At 41.2% G+C, this 20,338-nt stretch overlaps 1 protein-coding gene across 1 annotated transcript in view; it reads left to right on the top strand.

Moving 5' to 3' along the window:
• SYTL3 (synaptotagmin like 3) overlaps window positions 1-20,338 on the top strand; it is a 523,043-nt gene that overhangs the window by 363,303 nt on the left and 139,402 nt on the right. The window contains exon 10 of the mRNA XM_085612149.1: window positions 13,813-13,991. Within this exon, the coding sequence (XP_085468275.1) occupies window positions 13,813-13,991 (179 nt within the window). The remainder of the gene's footprint in view (window positions 1-13,812; window positions 13,992-20,338) is intronic.

Raw genomic sequence — 20,338 nt, 5'->3', positions numbered from 1 at the left:
ATCTAGGCACTTTCCTCAATGTTTGTTGGACTGGGGTTAGAATAGTAAATGCCACCCCATAAATAGGCACTTTCCCAATGTTTGTTTGGACTGGATTTAGAACAGTAAACACTGTCCCCTCCTGAATATATGCACTTTCCCCCAATGGTAGTTGGACTGGGGTTACATTAATAAATCTGACCACCATAAATATATGCACTACCCTTAGTAAGCACATTCTCCACTGTTTGTTTAATTGGAGTTTGAATAGTAAACATGCCCCCCTCAATGTGTGCACTTTCTGTCGTGTTTGTGAGACTGAAGTTAGAACAGTAAATCTGACTTTCTAGAATAGTGAACCCTACCCAGCCTCGGCCCGTGCAGGTAACAGCGATGGGGCCAGCTGGGGAGGGATTTCGACAGATGACCACAAGGGAAAATTATTTATTTATTTAAATTTCCCTCTTGTCTGTCTGTTGAATTCAGCCCCACCACTTTTACCTGCACAGGCCGTGGCTGATCCTACCCCCTTCCCCAACCTATGCACTTTCCCCAATATTTGTTAGATTGTAGCTCGAATACTAAATCTGACCCCCTCCCAAATGATGTACTTTAGTTAGTTAGAATGGAGCTAGAATGGTAAATCAGAGTCCCCCTCCTCCATTCGCCATAATGAACATTCCCCAATGATTGCTAGACTGGAGCTAGAATAGTAAATAGGACCAACACCCATCCCCTCCCAGTGTGTGCACTTTCTCTGATATTTTTTACACAGGAGTTTAACCCCTTGTGTGCGCACGATGGCTCCCGGCCGTCGTGCATTACGGTGGGCGTGTGCGCACGACGGCCGGGAGCCGTCGTGATCGCGAACACCGTTTATTTCTCCCGCACAGCGGGAGAAATAAACACGCACGCAAGGGGTTAAATAGCTAATTCGATCCACTCAATATAGCTACTTTTCTGAATGTAGGTTGGCCTGGATTTAGAATCATAATTTTGACCACCCTACCTATATAGACTTTCCCCAGTGTTAGTCGGACTGGAACTAGAATAGTAAATATTACATCCTCCCCAAATAAATGCATAGTCCCCCAATGTGAGGTGGGCTGGAGTTAGATTAGAATTAGAATCCCCCTCCCTCCATGGATCTATTTTGCTTAATGTTTGTTGTATTGGAGTCATTGAAGTACATTTCAAATATTTTGAATTTATACTATTTTTATTATACATTTGGGATTGGAGTTAGATTAATAAATAGTGCTACTTTTAAATGCATACTTCATATACTTGTTTATTTTTAATATTTTTCTGTTGTTTTTTAATGATTCATCTTTTTAAATGGTTTTAAGGATTTTGTAAACACTTGTTTTTGTTCTATTTCTTTTATTTTTCTTATAAAAGTTTAACAATTTTGAAAATATGGACCCTATTGACAAAGGTAGGTTTGCTTGTGTAGATCTTCTCTTGTGCATATCTACATTTGCACATAGATGTAAATCACCTCATAAATGGAATGTATCTTTTCGACATGTAGACTTACACCTAGATGTATGAGCCTCCACCCCATCAAACAAGGGAGTGGAGACTTTCAGTACTAGATTTATAGCAGTAGAGTTACTAGTAGTAACTTTATCCTCGTATTTTAAACCTCCAGTTTTGGCAGATCTCTGGCACTGGGGCAGACATCTCCACCAACAAGCAGATATTTGCATCAACTTCTGGGCATCGCCGAGTGAAACTGAATAGAAAAACAGTCTACACCTGAACTAAATCACACACATCTTATACACATTCACACAACAAGCCCATAAATTCATTCTGCATGTTAGAATCTGCTCTTTTAACTTTGCACTACTTCACTACGAGGACCCCAAACTCAATAATGCAGCCAGCCCCACTCAAGAGGAGCTTCATTGAGGAGGTAACAGACCTTGTAGTTAATTTTGTGTTTGATTACCACAGGCAATTACACGATCTACCTCCATACAACATCAGTGTGGCAGGGAAAGCAGCCTTGTCCAGTAATGACTGACTCGGTTAATGCATTGATGGAGGATACATAAGAAAAAATGGCAGGATGAGTGGAGGTGGGTCAAAGAGAAGTTCTTCGGGATTTGGGAAGCATAGACTATTTCTGGAGGTGAACCTGTATCCCGTCCCTGACTCAGGACCCTTGAGGATGGTTATTAACCCCTTGAGGAGGGGTTATTAAGTCATTGGAAGAAGATCTGGATTGCTTCATAAAGGCAGTGGGAGGGAAGTATATATTCATTTGGGTGGGTGATTTTAACTGTGAAACGTGATATTTTTGGGTGAGATTTGTGTGGATATTGCAACCGTATTGTTCACCAAATCCTGCATTTCCCACACAATACTTATGGAGAGGCAATTAATAATACAACCCACAAATATAACCTAGCAGTTATGGAACCCGACAACCGTGATGGAGAGTTTGCTATGTACACATATGTAGGTGCCAGGTCATCCTCTAATATCGACCATTTTATTGTGTCAGCTAATTGCAGGGGCCTGGTAGAAAAACTTTTAATTTGTGCAAATCTGCTTAGTGACCACTACCTATTAATTCTGTCTTAGCCTGACTCATCAAAATAGGGGTAAGGCGGCAGATATAAACATAGAAACCCAGGGCAATAATGGAGTCTCAATAAAATGGACAGGCATGATCCCCACAACCTTTATGGATAGCTTAAAGGGAAAAGACTAAACGAAATAAATATATGCTTTCGATAGCTCCTCTATAGATGTGGAAATAATAAGTGCTTTCGGTAATATTACGAGCGGAATAGCAGGTGACCATACATCTCAAAAAAGGAAAAATGTCTGTGACCATAATCCCCGATGGTTTAACCAGGATTGCTCAAGGTTAAACAGGGAATTAAAATTTGCCCTGAAACAAAACCTAGGGCTAGTGCAAGAGTTAGCACTTTGAGGAAAAGCTATAAAACTATTTTGAATCAAAGGAAAAATGAAATCCGTGAGGAGGCCTGGGAAAAACTAGTTGAGCCTTCAAAGACACGAGATGCAGCCTTATTCTGGAAGACAATCGAACACCCTTTTTTTTAAAGAGAACACCACAGTGAAAATCCATATTATCATCCCCCCAGAAGATTGGATCATACATTTTTAACGTATTTTTAATCTCAACACAGTTAAAGGCTCCAAATGTAACAATAGTAATATTTTATGGGTTGAGCGTGAAAAATCACCCCCAATAGGGGCAGATGAAATTAAGACAGCCCTACAAAAAAGCGCTAATGGGAAGGCCGCCGTACCAAATGGGGTACCTATTGACGTTTTTAAACATGATATTAATTTTTGGACCCCAATCCTATTAAATATTTTTAATGCCACTTTAAGAGGGGTGCTGCCCGTATCCTGGGCAGAAAGCATTATGGTACCCATTTTTCAAAAAGGGGACAGATGAAAGGCAAATTGCTACCGTCCAATATCCCTTCGTTACTCAACCTCCAAAGTGATGGGAAGAATCATGCTGGGAAGGCTAGAAATTTGTGCGGATGCTAACATTTTAACAGAGGCCCAGTATGATTTCAGAAGGGGTATTGGAACGGTGGAGCAATGTGTAAATCTGATAGGGAAATATACCTCAGTCAAGGAAGGGGCTTTATACCTATGCTTTGTGGATCTCACCAGTGTGTTTGATCTTGTTAATCACGCCAAATTATGGTAAACAAGAGCTAGGTGCGCCAGTAGATATTATCACATATGTATCCCAGATTTACACTTATTTAACTTCCAGAGTACGTTTCGGTGCCATGGGTGAATGCACCCCGGACTTTAGGGTCATGCGGGGAATTCGACAACAATGCGTTTTAGCGCCCCTCCTTTTTTCCCTATATATCATACAAAAGCAAATGGTTGATGTACCAAAAATTGGAGCACATCCCACACCGGTACTTTTGTACGTGGACGATGCTGTGCTGTTATCAAGGACAGCGAATTGCCTCCAATGCCTAATGGAAAAATTTGCATTATACATGTCAGAAAAAGACCTTCAGTTAAACCTCAACAAAACATTTGTCATGGCATGTGGCAATGGGCAAAGAAACAGACAACATCATGTGGGAGGAGTAGCTTTAAATAGAGTCTCATCCTTTTCATACTTGGGACTGCTTTATAACAGAAAAGGTAGCTGGAACACCCACAAAGAATCTTGTGATCTGAAATTTCTGAGAATAATGGAGGGTATTTTCAGATTTTCAGCCAAAATGGGAAATAAACCTGTACGGGAAATTCTTGCCCTGTATAGGAGTAAGTGTGTTACAGGTGTGTGCTACGGGGCAGCCATATGGGGAAGAGCCAACATCACTTCACTGCAAAATCAAGAAAATACATTTTTAAAAAGAGTATTGGCAGTCCCAAGTTCTACAGCTAACTATATTGTGCATAAAGAATTGTCTGTACCAAACCTAAGTGATTCTATTTATATAGCGGGACTTACTTTCTAGGGAGGGATCTGGGCGAAAGATGAAACTAAATTTACCAAAGACCTAATCATGGATTGTTTGGCCCTTGATCACAGTAGGAAAATTCCCTGGCTAGAGCACATACACAACTTGTTAACAAGTTGTAAGGTAGATCTTGACAGAAAGAATCCTGCATCCATTCTGGATTATAGTAAAAGTGAGCTTAAGTTCGAATACATCACTGCTAGGGAACGCGTAAGAATGGATGATGCTGGTTGTAAGCAAAGTGGCATTGCCCTTTGTGATCGCCCGCTTGTGATGGGTATACAAACATATTTAGTTCTGGTAAGAAACACACAGCATAGATTCTATCTAACCAGACTTAGGCTTGGTACCTTACACTATTTATTAGCATTTCCCAGAACTGAAAAGTGGTCTCATGATCTCCTGAACTGCCCGTGCGACGGAGAATCACCCCAGTCTACGTTGTATTTTATACTTTTTTGTAGCTTTTATAGGGATATCCCGAAATCAGTTTTAAAACCACTCTTCTTATCCAATATGCTTTTTTATTATAAACATGCTTTTTCAACTTTATATGTAGTTTGGATAAGGTTAAGACTAAGAACTCTGTCATCCTATTTATACAAAGGGCTACTAGGAGTAGAAGGGATCTTTCACATCTGGATGCACTAACATATGAAAAATCAGATGATTGCATTTAAATGCCCCACTTAACCCTATCCAGATATTAGCTAATATTTTACAGTTATGTACTCTTATGACATAGGTTACCTCGTACTCAATGATACAGGCTGTTGTGCCTTTTCTTAATAACTAAGCCAATACATAGCACTATAGTGTATATCCACTAACCCAAAATATATACTATCCTACCATTTATGAATCATTTATGTAAACGTACATCCTATCATGACGTGCCATTTATCCCTATTCAGATGTTAGTCAATATTTTTCACCTTATGTATCTCTACGAAATAGGCTTTTAGCACTTTATGATGTAAGTTGCTTTGCATTCTTATTTTTAATATCAACACATTGCACTTTATGAGATCTTTATCCCTTAACCCGAAATATATTAACAGTTTGCACTTTATGAATTATATGTGTAATGTATATACTATTATGATGTAATGACTGACCGTGAAATCTTGTTGCTCTCGTTTTTGTCTTTTTACTTGTTCTTTGCATGGTATTGATAATGTTTTATTTTAATATTGTAATAATTTTAAGAAGGAAATGATAATTGTACTTCTTGGCTAGTATGCGTTTATGGTTGTCTATCTTGCACTGAATAAAGCTGTTTTGACTTGACTTGATCTGACACTCCCATAACGTGTGGAAGAACATACCCTCCTTACCACATTCTCTTTTACACCTGGAGTTCTCTCCATAGCCCATTCGGGACAGGGCTGTATGTGAGTAATACGTTCTATGCAGTATTTTCAACTGTACTAGTTTAAGTCTCGATGAGATTGCCACTTTCCGTGGAGATGCAAGTGCATCAGTCCAGTCCTCATCGCCTATCTCAACCAAGTCATCTGCCCACTTCTCTCACAGCTTTACCAGGGGATCAGTAGCCTGATTAATCAATTTACGGTATGTGAGGGATTTTGACTTATGGGCCCTATAGCCGTCAAGAAGCCTGTCTTCCAGTGGTGTTGCTTCAGGTAGGGTTTCCCCTTTTGGAGTGTGTGCATATAGAGTGTGTCTCACTTGACAGTATCAGAATAGTTCCCAATCTGCCATGTCATACTCTTGCTGCAACGCGGAGAAATCAATTACTTTACCCCCTTTCCACATGTCTCTCACTCTTGACAGTCCTCTCAGGTCCCACTTAATCCTTAATCTAATCCTCTGGTGTTTCTAAGGGTGCCCAATATATACGAATCCCACAAGGGGTGTGGCTTGCGTGATTTTCTTGTCCCACCCAAGACTCCTGTGGGCTGTATGCCAGATTCGGACTTTGTGTGCCGTTGACCCTGTGAGGTTCAATTTATCGGGTTTGGAATAGAGCGCCTTTATATATGATTCTCCTGGTAGCAAGCACCTATCCATTAGGTATATCGGGTCATTATGAGGACAATATATATCCTGATTAATTGCGGCCGATTGCGCCGCCCAATAGTACATTTTAATATCTGGGAGTCCTATTCCCCCATCATACCATCTCTGCACCAATTTAGGAAGCGATATTCAAGGTACACCCGTAGCCCATAGTAGGGCTCTCTGCTTGCTTTCAATTGCAGCGAAATAGGAAGCTGGGCGAGTTGTGTAGAATGTATAAAAAGAGAGGCAGGGACATTATTTTGAAAAGAGACGCTCTGCCAAGCAGAGAGAGTGGAAGGGACTTCCAGTTCTCCACATCACTCTGGAGCCATCTCAATGGTGGCAAAAGGTTGTGCTCGTAATACTGCTTAGGGTCTCTCGTGATGTAGATGCCGAAATACTTAAAGCCATCAATTGCCTCCGGCACACTACACTCCCTGGGCAGGAGCGGAAACTTCCCTCTGAGCACATAGATCACAGACTTGGCCCAGTTAATGGCATAACCAGAATATCTACCGAAGGTGGTGAAGATGTCTAGGACTCTGTTGATCGAGGCCCTTGGTGACGCTAGGTACAAGTGGATATCATCGGCGTACAGGGAAATACGATCCTCCCAGTCCTCCAACCATTTCAGGCCCTGCATTACTCGGTCCTCACAAAGCCAACTCGCTAGGGGCTCAAGTGCCAGGGCAAAAAGCAGCGGAGACAGGGGGCAACCCTGTCTTGTCCCTCTTCCAAGGGCGAAGATATTTGATCTCCTGTTATTCACAACCACTTGTGCCAACGGTTCCGAATATAGGAGTTTTACCAATCCAATGTATCCAGGTCCAAACCCCATCTTCTCCATCACCGCAAAGAGGTATGGTCATTTGATCATATCAAATGACATTGCAGCATCCAAGGACATCACCACCGCATCTTTTCTTAGCGTATCTACTCTCCCTAGTACACCCTGGAGTTGGCGCAGATTTAGGGAGGTGTTTCTAGATGGCTTGAATCCCGACTGATCTGGATGGACCGGATCGGAGATTACCCTGATCAACCTTGTAGCCAACAACTTGACTAGGATCTTCACCTCAGCCTTCAAAAGTGAGATAGGTCTGTACAAGGAGCAGCGATGCCTGGGTTTACTCTCCTTATGTATTACCACCACTGTAGCCAGCCGCTGATCTTGGGGAAGCAAACCAGCTTCTAGGCTTTTCTCATACATGGCCTTGAGATAGGGGGCTATTTTGTCAGGTTTTAGTTTGTAGAGTTCTATTGGGAGATCATTGGGGCCCATAGCCTTCCCGCCTGCAGGTCCCTAATTGCCCTTGCTATTTCGTCGTTCGTGAGCTCACTGTCGAGGAAGTTTCGGTCATCTTCCGACAATGCTGGCATTCGAACATCTTTTAATGAGGCTCTCGACTCTTCTATTGGATAGACCGATTAAGATTTATATATCCGAGTATAATACTGGGTGAATCCGTCCATCACTAGTTGCACACCCGTGATTGTCTCCCCCACTTCAGTAGTAAGTTACGTGACCAGGCGGTTGGCCTGTTCACGCCAGTCCAGCCACGCTAGCAATTTGCTCGCTTTGTCCCCAAGCTCATATATCCTACCAATCTTGTTCCTCTGCAATTCTTTAGCCCTGTCTGTCACCACACTCTTGTATTCTTCCTTCTTGAGACTTAGTTTGTGTGTTACAGCCGGGTCCCTGGATACCAACAATTCCCCCTCTTGTACCAATATCTCTCCTTCCAGCAGTAATATTGCTGCGTTTCTCTCCTTTTTTTGCCCCAGCAATTTTTGAAATTGCTTGACCACGCACCACCATTTTTAAATACTTCCCAAGGTGTGCGGGTGAAGCCCACCGATCCTTCATTCTTCTGGAAATAATGCTCAATTGATGAAGTAATATTATGCCGTATATTGGGGTTGTGTCACATGATCCATGTTATTAGATTACAGTACATAGAACATCATCTACTATTTAGAGTATCTGCTACTGTGTCTTAGCTCCTGGAAACGCACTTAAAGAAGGTCCTTATCACGTGAAACATTAGAGCTGTTGCGTTACTTGAACAGCATTCTTTGGTGCAATACTTGTCACCGTCATATGTATGGAATGTGCTCTTGTCTCATGTTTTTTAAGTTTAACAATTTTTAATTATCAGGCATAAAGGGGGAGCATGCCATTTTCTAGCTAAAACAACTTGTGGACCGCTTACCTTGTTGAAATTTCGTCCTGTAGTATCAGTAAAAAATCCAACATCTTCTTCGACTTCTCCTAATTAATAAGTTATACAATAACAAAAACTTGGCTAGTACTGTACAATACTATTATCTTTACCGAAGCCAGATGCGCACAATCTGAAAACGTTGACATTAAAGAACAAATTACCAGTTATTTAATTACATTTATTTGGCTGTAACTTACTTTAATCAAACGCAATGAAATTTAAATTAATAGCAAATAATTAAAACTAATATCTAAAAATGTTGGGATTTTGTTTAGGATTGCTGTTAGAGTTGTGGTAACAGTAATAATTATAACGTAATAATGAAATAAGTTATGAAATCACACAGTATTGGTGAGGTTAAGGTTAGGGTAGGGGTTCAGGATAGAATTAGGAACAGAGTAAATGTTGCTTGTTTTTAAAGCTAAAATGAAAGTAATTTACTTAAATAGAAATAATTGAATAATAAATAATGATTAGTATTAGTGATGGGGTTAACATTAGGGATTGTACAATGGTAAACAATGGTATCATATTGTACCCATGTGTATTTAAAACAATTAGGGTAGAGCTACTATTCAAATTAGGGTAAAAGTCAGTTAATTGGTTCAATATAATGTAAATGTGAATTTAATACATAATGTAAATGTGAATTTAATACAATTATATTTTATTCAGGTTCGGATTTGGACAGAAAGTAGGCCTGGACACCAAAAAGAAAAGCGACCTCCATTAGTGAATCACATAGCTAAAATGTGTGCCACTGGTGCACATTGAGGCAGTTTTGAACTTGTACAGACATGCTATATAGGTGTTTTGAAAGGTATGGAAGACTACATGCATTTGTGCTTACTAAAGGCTGTATCTGTTTTATTACCAGGGAAATCAACAGTAAAAACTGGCCCATCAGTCCATGAAACATGCCCACGTCAACCCCCAAATTAGGCCACACACTGAATACTAGCCCTTCTGGGCCTGCTGGATTTCCCAAGGGGCTAGTCAGACCCTTATTAAACTTAAGTTAATGTAATTAACAGAAAACCATATTTAGAGTCTGAGAGAATGCATAAGGGGCAGAAACTTCAAAGGCCAGGGCAATGAAGGAGCATGTTTTTGATCGATGCCTCCTTGATATCACATCTCAAGCACTCATCAGAATCTTGAAAACAAGCTGTGTCCTATTAAACTGGGTGCCACGTAGCATGATAAGGATGGAACTATAATGATTAAGGTGTTGACATTCACTTTGAACGGGTAAATATTATTTCCATGTGATGTAACCGATATCAACTTGAAGCATAAACTGCATAAAGCGGCTTCAGATTAGCCACGGTTTTGGTTGAGCTGTATGGGTTCTTACTAAGGGTGGGCAGAATTCCCTTAAAATTTAACAGAATTCCGTGGCAGGTCGGAGTGGGCGTTTGGTGCTATTTGTTAGTGCATTTGCGCTAAGAAAACAGTGCGGCCCAACACCACTCAGCAATATTACATACTCTAAAGTGGTATGCAGTGGTTTCTAAACTTTAGACACCACTGCATATCACTCTCCAGTGCATACCCCTTGGAGGGCATACACTGCAGTGATTTAAACAAGGCGAGAAGAGGGAGCAGCCCCTCTATGTTTACAAATCACTGCACTGTTTTCTAAATATAGAGGGATTGCTCCCCCTTTCCGCCCTGTTTAAAAATCACTACAGTGCATACCCCTTTGCGCCCTTACATACTCTGCAGTAGTTACTGCAGAGTATGGAAGGGCACTGCGGGTTGTGCCTGGAGTGGTTGTTTGTTCCTAACCAAGGCTGCAAGGTAGTATAGTAGTTCTACTATATTTAAAAAAGACAGCAGATTAAACTTTAATCTGCAGTGATTTATAGACATAGAGGGACTGCTCCCTCTTCCAGCCCTCTTAGAAACAAAGAATTACTGCACATTAATTTCATCGGCAGAGGTGGGGACTTTAAAAGTAATTCCACGTTACAAGAGATTCCACTGGTGGAATGAATTATTCAGCCCAGGCCTAGTTCTTACAGAAGTGTAGAGCGTGAAATCTTGGCACTGTTGTTCTTAATATGATCTTTATTTGACTTGTTTTGGTTAATTTGCTTGCTCTTGAGAAACAAACTGCTGACTTTTCCAGCATACAGAAGCACTTGAATTATCACATTGAATTCTTATTGTAGTGGGGAGAAAAGAATTATGTTTTCATCAGAAAAAAAACTATTTCATTTTAATGAGGTCAGTTTTCATTGATTTTTTCTAGTTTCCGTTTTTGTTAGCCATGTTTATCTTTATTTTTCTGTTAACCAGATGGAGAAGTTGATTAAACTATCACCAGATATATTATTACCTTTCATCCAATCTTGCACAGTTTGCTTGGTAAAATACACCACTTCTGTAGCACAGACCTTCAGATTACATTTCTTGTGAGCAAATGCATAAAGTGTGAATGAATAGGCTAAATCTGCACTGAGTGTGAATGATGATGGAAAAAGTTTTGATCACCAATGCAATACCACACAGATGATGGTTGATGTGTAAAATGTTTAATAAAGACGTGCATTACAGTTGAAAGTTATGAAAATAACACTCTAGGGATATGTAGTACCTTTCAAGTTCTTCCAAGAAAACCCTGGCCTATTACCTGAGCAGAACAATTTCATAAGGGTTTTATTAATATCCAGAGACATTGTAAGGCATGAGCAAAGTGGGCGATTGCTCGGGTCCCCCACCTTCCAAGGGATCCATGAGAACTTTCTTCCTAGCTCAAATCTATGTTTTTCTCGATATTTACCTTTAAAGTATTATTCAATATTTTTTGGCATCATGGGGCTTGCATTAGCAGGAAATGGGTAATAAATTCAAAGTTGTTCTGAACAGGGGCCCTTAAAATATACCTTGCCAGGGGGCACCAAACTCCTTAAGATGATATTGTTAATATCTCTGAATAATTTCGTAGATGATGGTAAATGAAGAACCACGAGAAGGAACACAATTCTATTAGTGATTATCTTTTTAGTCATGTTATGCATATGCCACAAAGGCCTTCTTCCAGAGTGATCCTGTAATTCTGATGGGACTGATAACAGAAATTACATACTCAACCAAAATTATGAAATCTGTGGTAACTCTGCGAATGCTCTGCATTTCACAATGACAATATGGTGCTGAAAGTAGCTGAAATGTTGCCTGCAACCTCAAAGACTCATGTCAATTGTGACATGTGGTGAATTGTCAGCACTGCAACCAAAGAGCAAGGACCATCTGACGTCCAGGCTTGAAGATGGGCTTATCACGTCAGCATCACCACTGTCATGACTGAGCATTAGTTAATCACACGTCAGGATAAACTGTAAACAACTAGTAGAACACGATGAAGGGAATTGGGAGCAGAATTATTGAATCCTCTGGTAATTCCTCAATTCTGAGACATTTTCAGACAACTCCTCATAATACTTGGCAATATTCCACCCCATGGCAATATTCCAGCCCTCCCCCAACCCCCCCACCCAAACACCCCGAGTTAACTAAACATCATTTAGGATAATCCAAGTGGGTTGGGGGAAATTTCTGGGTTCTTCTCCAGAACACAATCAATGTCCTGTTTAGGGTTAAGTTATTTTCAAGTGTTTTATTAAGGTGGTATGAGGAATGGATACCTGAGTGTTTTAGAAATCTGAGATCACAAACTAAACCTAAGTGATTAGGGAATCTTTTCAACAATATTTGGCAAGTGGAATGATTTCGGATTTCTCTCGAGTTTCTGACCAGAAGATTGAGTAACACCATGAATTTCTTAGTGTTGTTTGAATCAAAGTACTGGATTAATTTGAAATTTCTGAGTGTGATGCTTTTGAGTTTTGAATAGTACAAATAAGTAATTTCTCATGTTTTACACCAGAGGTTTCGTCGCCGAAATTCAAAAGACCACAAACTCAAAGGCTCCAAATTTCTTTCTTTCTTTTTTTCTTTCATGATTTCTTTATTTAAGCAGCACTGGCATTTCAATTAGAAAAATTACAATACTTAGCTCAATGAGGGTGATGAGGTGGTCAACAGAGAAAACGAAAAGCAACACTTACAGTATGCAATCAAGAATTTATCAAGTGCAAACAGCTACTCATCAGAGTGTCCTGGCACTAAATAAACTGCAACCATGGAATAACATTGAATATGGAATAACATTGAATATAGAATAACGTTGCTGGTATTGGCGTGGTAGATATCACTGTAGAATACAGCCACATCAAAGATAATGACATTTTTATATATAATTAGCCGTTCAGGTGTGAAATAAACATGTTTCATTAGTGTGGTGAGCGGGGTGTACTCACTTGCATCTTTCCAGGAGTAATAGTTGACCTTTCAGTTCCTTTTTGCAATCCTGGTTGTTGGGAGTTCCAACGGAGAAGGGCTAGTGGCTATGTTTAGCATATAGTCAGCATCCTTATGAGAATGTATGACATTACAACGCAAACATTTACAACGCATGCTTTTACAACGCGGTTTTTACATCGCAGCATCCATTACAATGCATGATTTTACATGCCATCGCAACACATTTTTAGAAACTACATTTACAACGCATTCCATTACAATGCATACCATTACAACGCATACGATTACAACACATAATACTTTTAGGGCAACAGTACTATTACCACTCCAGTGAGTGCAACAGTAGGTTAAGTGTTGGATAGTGTGGGGGTAAAAATTACTATTCCCACTCCAGTGAGTGCAACAGTAGGGATAGTGTTGGATAGTGTAGCGGTGGAAATAACTATTCCCATGTACCCCAAAACCCATACCCACCCTAAAACTTAAAAAATCCCCATTAAGCACCTTATAATGCGATGTAATGGCATGCATTGTAGTGACATAGTTGTAATGGCATGCGATGTAGTGACATAGTTGTAATGGCATGCAATGTAAAGGCAGTTGTGTTGTAACAGCCGCTTTGTAAAGGTAGTGCATAGTAATAACTGCGTTGTAATGGATGTTTCCCCTTAATGAAGAGTAGAAAACATGTTTTTTCTATTTAAATTATATTAGTGTTCTGATCCAAAGTTTTCATTTTTATATTTTCTCCCCATTTTCAGTGCAGTGAATGCAGTATCTCCAGCACGTGTAGCGATGGGGGAAACTTTGACAACACCGTCGTCACTGGAGAAATAGAACTGTCTATCAAATTCAACTTTAAAACCAGTAATTTAGAAATCTGCATTAAGGCATGCAAGAATCTAGCATATGGTGAGGAGAAAAAGAAAAGATGTAACCCGTAAGTATGCCAAAAACAAGAGCTAAATCATAAATGCCTACATTTCTATATGTTGCCCTTTATATCAGGATTTGGGGAACGGAGGTAAAATATGCATAAAAGACTAAGGGGCATATAATGAATTTGGCAGGTTGGATACTCTGTTAACATGTGGTGCTTATCCTGTCCGCTATATTACAAATGCTTTCGGCTATAATTAACTTGTAATACAGCTAAAAAGAGATTGTGAAAATTTCCAAATGTGATCCACGTGTCTGCCCTTATCTAATATATATATATATATATATACATAGCCAGTCCCAGAATTGAAAAAGGGGCACATTTCACTCAACAAGTTTTGGTACTTTTTTTTTTTTTTGCAGAGTTTTATATAGCGCGAACTTGACCCGAAAACGAATCGGGTATCAGAGCGCTTTGCATAGCACCAGTTACGTTATATGAGGACACACATTCATTTTATGTTAGGCACGGGGAGATTAAGTGATTTACCCAGAATCACAGGATGTTCAGCGTCATTACCGAGACTCAAACCCAGGTCCGAGGTCGAGCGCCCTAGCCCTAGGCCAACAATAAAATATCCCAAAAGCATCCAGTCACTGTATTGTTTCCAATTCAATTTCTGTTACTTATTCCAACTGCAACAGCAGAAAGCTTGCGTGTGGCTGTTTCCATCTTTTTCCCTCCTCCACACTGATGTGAAACATTTCAAGAGTAAGAGATGCCGTGAAACTTTGTTACTTTATGTAAATCCACAAACATGAGTCCTGCACGTAAAGTAACTATGTAACACATGCCTCTTCCACTTTAAATATGAAAGAGAAAAGCGGAGAGGGAGAAAGATTGTGACTGCCAACTGCTATTTTTCTGCTGTTAAAGTCGAAAAAAAGGACAGAAATTACATTTGAAAAATATAACGAATTAACAAATTTGGGAATTTTGCATTATGGGCCGTTCAATGCTCAAAACATATTTTGAGTGACACTTCCTCTTTAAAAACCTATATTGTAAGTCAGCATATAGTATGTTTTTTTTTGTTTAGAACCAACAAAATGGTGTGCTGGATACACCAGTGTACACAATGGCAGTGTCTCTTCAGCAATGTGAAAGTGATGAGAGAAAAAATCAGTTTCTCAAAAAGTTGGCAACTCTCCTTTCTTTTTTTTAATTGCCTAAATATACATTGGGTAGATATATGCATGTGTAACTGTCTATGTGAGCCCTGAAAAACTGAGACTGAGTATTCTCGAATTCTTTGACTTATAAAAAATCGTAAATCTGTTCAGCTATCTGCTTAGTTGTTAAATGCACAGGTGTAGACTGGCAATGTTTTGCTGAACCTCGCCCTTATTGCCTGCCCACAGAGCAATATCAATCAAACATTTTCAGTTACACTACTGCTGAGAAATATGAGTTCTCATCCCCCTTGGCACAGCGATTAAATGGTGGGTGCCGTGGAGCCCACCCAAGTCACCCGCTGTGTGTTTGTTGGGCCCCCCAATACCCCTGCGGCATACACACACATACAGTCAGAGCATTGTGAAGGGCATGCACTGAGATGCAATAATTGCGTTAGTGCATTGAAGATTTGTGCTGTCCCCACACATTTTGCTTTTTCCATGCAGACTTCCGCAAGTAAGTGTGTGGTACCAGCAGTGGCGGTACCTCCATTGGGGCGTGGGCGTCGCCCCACTGCTTTCTCGCAGTGCGAGAAGCAGAAACATAAAATGGTAAAACTACCATTTTATGTTTCTGCTTCTCGCGCTGCGAGAAAGCAGAAGTGGCTGGTTGGGGGCGGGTGGGTGGTCTGTCTTGCTTGAGGGCAGGAGGGGAGTGGCTAGCCCACTGTTGTGGGCCCTGACTGTTTGGTAGGCCCCAGGGCCGACCAAAGCAGTCATGCACACTCTACATTTTCTTTATGTAGGCTACAGGCGCCCGGCTGGGGGGATGTCCGCTGCACTGAACCAGTCACATCGCTGCCATTGCAGCATTGTGATTGGCTTAGGGGAGGAGAGGGAGGCTGCCTAAAACTGGTCTGCTACTCCTTTTCAGCATTCTTTTATTTTAAATACAAACAATTTTGTATCAAAATCAAAAGGAAATGTGAGTATTTCAGTGAAAGCACCTGAGCCTCATTGGTCAGCACCAGCGCCGCCTTCAACTATTGTGTTTTCAGGCTAATAGGACATATTTATAGAAATCCTATCTTTTCTGTCCTTCCAAAATATCAATGATGCGCATGGAATAACACAGGCTCGTTGGAACTCTTGACATCCTCCCTGCTTCCCCACCACCATTTGTCAAATCTCAGATTTAGTTTCAGGAAAAATGATGCATGACCCCTTGACATGCACCTGGCGCTAGACGATCGTTATAATGTTTGTAATTTGGGAATATGCTGAACTCAGTTTTAGTGGTGCGTTGCTCTCTCTCAGAAATGTATACTGTGCTCAGAATGAGACAGAATTTCAGTTAGACATGTTCGCCCCTGTTTCACGTGCGCTTCAAAACCAGAGAGAGCGCCCTGCCATGAGCGGGCGACCAAAGGCCTCGCCTGGGTGGTCGGCCTGCGGCAACCATTCTTCAGAAGTCCTGTAAGTCTGTTCTTTCTGTCGTGTCTAAGCATGTTATATTATGTTCAACATATTTATGATATATGTTCTGTTGTATAGCACTAATACATTATCCAGAAAGGCACTGTAAATGTAAAACGGAGGATCAGTAGGTAGCTTCATGTGCCTGCGGCCAGCATACGGGTAATTGTGACTTACTTGCCACAAGTTGCAGTTAAATAGTTTAGTAAGATAATTTCCATAGGGCGAGGATTTGTGTCTAACATTCACGCCATAGGTTCCATTAGCAATAAAACAATCAGCGCACACGTTGCAGTCCCGGTGACACAGCTCAGAAGGCTACTGTGCCTACTGCAGACATGCGGGTGTCACTTGTAGGTCACAGGTTCTCAATAGAATTGGTCAGGGGATTAATGGGTCTTTGGAGAGGTCTGGATGTGACCCGAAGGTTAGACATGTAAACCCAAAATGTATCCTTACAAGGTCGTTACAGTACATACGCTAGAACCGGGTTACAGTAACATCAAATAGAGGGTCATAAAGCCAATATCAGAAAACGCTGTATAAAGAAACGTTTTTATATGTTATATCATGGGATATATTTGTGATGCTAGTTTATCTATTACGTCATATGTGTTCTTATGTGGTAGGTTTCTGTTTTTTGTATTTCATGGCTTGTAGCACGATATTGGCTTTTAATTGTGCTGTTTTGTTATATGTTTTGGTTTAGAGAATTTCATTTTTTTTTGTTTCCATCATTTTGTTGATATAAAAAGCAATATATGTCGAACATAACTTGATTTAACATAAAAATACATAAATGCCAAATGTGGCCCAAAAGAGACACCCATATTAGTAAACATACTAATAATTGTATGGGTTATGTGATATGTTAGAATTTAAATGTCACGTAATGTCACTTAATTTAAGGAATGTTCCATGGTTTACATTGTGTTATATTATGTGTTCTGATTGGTTAAGGCCCTGCTGGGTAACCAAAAGTCTGTGAGTAATTTCCGGTTATTTGGGGTACAGGTGAGCCTTGAGATCTCCCAGTCCGCAGGCAAGTTGGGTGTGGGGTGCGCTCTCCGGCAAGTCTGGCTGTATGTTTCTTCTCACGCCGTCTCCCTGCTTCCCTCTTCCTTTCTGTCTTTCTTTTCTCACTCCTTCTGTTACTCCCCCTCCCTTTCTATCTCTTTCTTTCACGCTGCCGGTCTCTAACTAGATGTCTCAACCTGACTGTGTGCTCGCCCCGTCCTTTCTCGCCCTCTTTTCTGCTGTCTCTCTCCTTCACTCTCTGCCCTTCTACTCTCTTTACCCGCCATAACTATGTGTCTCACCCAGTCTGTCTCCTTGCCCTGTCCTTTCTCTATCTTTCTCTCCCTCTCTCTGCTTGCCCCTCTGTTCCCAATTCTCTCCCCAATCGTTCATGTCTTTCTTAGCATCCCTTTCTCATCGTGCTCCCTTTCTCTTGCGGCCCCTCTCTCTTTTTCTGCTCCTCTGCTTCACTCTACATGTCTAATCTTTTCTCGCCTTTCTCTTCGTAACCCCCCTCTGCAATATTGCTATCAGCCGACGGACAGCCTTGTCAGTGGGAGGAATGAGACATGCATCTGGGGCTACCCCCAGCAGAAACAAACAATTTAGCCATAATGTTTACTCTTTTGTGTCGGAGGGAAGCGCCGGGATCCACTCCTGTCAATTAGTAATGGGGGCTCATTAGACTTGAGAAAGAATAGCACACAGTGGCACAGATGGACAGAGCACGTGGTAGGCCGGCGTCTGATAAGCATTCGATTTGACTGACAGTTTTGCCAGTCGTTGTCTTTGTTAGAACAGATTCACAATTTCTTTATTAACCTTCCTGCTTTCTCAAATTTGACTGAAAATGCACCATTTGCCCACTCTTTTTTCAAAAGTTTCAGGGGGAGGGGGGGGGGGAACGCCCCCTAACACCCTGTAGGTTTTCGGGCACGCTTGCTGCGCTCACGCGCCAGAGTGCAGTATGATAATTGTTTTACGCCGTGCCACTTTCAAATGTCACCAACCGCCACTGGGTACCAGAAGCATTTTGCGGGTGATAACGGTCATATATTGATGTAATACAATGTGGAATTATTGTATATACACATCAGATCTACTGTATTAGAAATGTTAAATTTGTTACATGTGCATAATTTTGTTTCCACACATTTTCAACCTTTTCCAGGTACTGTACATGGGTCTGCGTCATATGAATAACTTAAGTGTGACTGAAACTTGAGTTTCTGGGACTAGGAGCTCTTATTTATGAACCATAGATGTTGAAGCATTAGTTTACTTGCCAGAGTGGTTAGGGTCTGAATCCCCAACACCAGGGCTGGACTGGCCGTAGCAGGCAACAAGCATTTCACCAGTGGGCCCCTGGGGGGCGTTTTTTTTTACCGGGCCAGCAATATCGGCCCCCTGTAACAAAATCGGCCCAAACCGGCCCTAACAAACAGCTCAGCTTCACCCCTCTCCCCCCCCTTCTTGTGGCTGGCCGAGCAGTTTTCCAGGGCCGGTTCTGGTTCCCAGTCCAGCCCTGCCAACCACTGGCGGAACAAAACTTGAGGAAGCACACTGCAAGGTACGTGGAGGTGCCCCCTATGTACTCAATCAGGCACTCCTGGCCAGAGTAATGTGTTGAGTTGGCCCCCTGGAGTTTGTCCCCCCCGCACCACGGGGGCTGCAGGGGGCCTGTGTTACGCCACTGCCCTCAACTTTTGCCAGCTTGAGCTTTTATTTGTCAGTAATAGTAGTTTTTAGTAGCAAGGTCTACATCCTTTTCGGATGTGTTTGAACTAGCATCTGTAAATCCATGCAAGCTGTATGTGCTTTAATGCTCTAACAATTGTGGTACTAAGCGCTTTGCAGATTGAAAGTTGCTCATCACTGAGAATGGCTCAATTTACACCCAACAGCTTTCCACAAAAGAATACCTGCCTGGCATAAATACTAACTGCTGTGAAATTGTTTGCCACAACATCACACAATTACAAAATAGTAAACCCTACCCTCGGGGTAGGGAATACTAGGGTCAAGACATGGATTGCTGTGAGAGCTTGATAAAACGGACAAAAACTGAGTTTGTTGACATTCACAAACTTCTTGTATGATCGTTTCCTACACTGGAACTAGTTGGAGATTTACTTCACCAAAGAGTGATGCGCCTTCCAGGGTGAAAATAGGAATAACCCACACCTACCTTTTGCAGGGGTCTCTGGGAGTTCCAGGCATACTGTTGAGAATGTTTGTAAATTCCCAAAAGATGTACATTTGCCCTCGTGCATGGGAGTACATCTACATGTGCGAAAGTACAACTTTTTTGGGAATCAGGTCCTCAAATTTCGGGAGGGAAGCGGATGGCTGTTCGAGCCGCCATGGTGGTTGGAATGCACAGAGAGGAACACATTCTGGAATCTGGTAGATGTCGCTGAGGAGCTCCACCTTGGTTTCTTTTTCTTATTTGCGTACTTTCAATAAGTTTATTGCTCTTCTCCTGGTCCTCATGTCCTATTACAGATCTCCAGCCCGACACAATGTGTAGATTGTCCAGTGATCACTATCGTGAGCTATAGTTTGGAGGAAATGGCGTTTAGATTGATAGGAGATGTTGAACAGTTTCTGGGGGAAAACAAAAAATAAAAGACAAATGACATCTTCCTATTACCTTTACTGTGTATGTGTGTAGTTTTTGTAACTGCTTGCCAAAGTATCTGTGTGAGATCAATGGATCCTTACATTATGTGAAAGGTG

The sequence above is a fragment of the Triturus cristatus genome, chromosome 6 (assembly GCF_964204655.1).
Source record: "Triturus cristatus chromosome 6, aTriCri1.1, whole genome shotgun sequence".
Classification (NCBI taxonomy): Eukaryota; Metazoa; Chordata; class Amphibia; order Caudata; family Salamandridae; genus Triturus; species Triturus cristatus.
The sequence above is the reverse complement of the archived record's forward strand: the minus strand, read 5'-3'. Positions and strand labels throughout refer to the sequence as shown.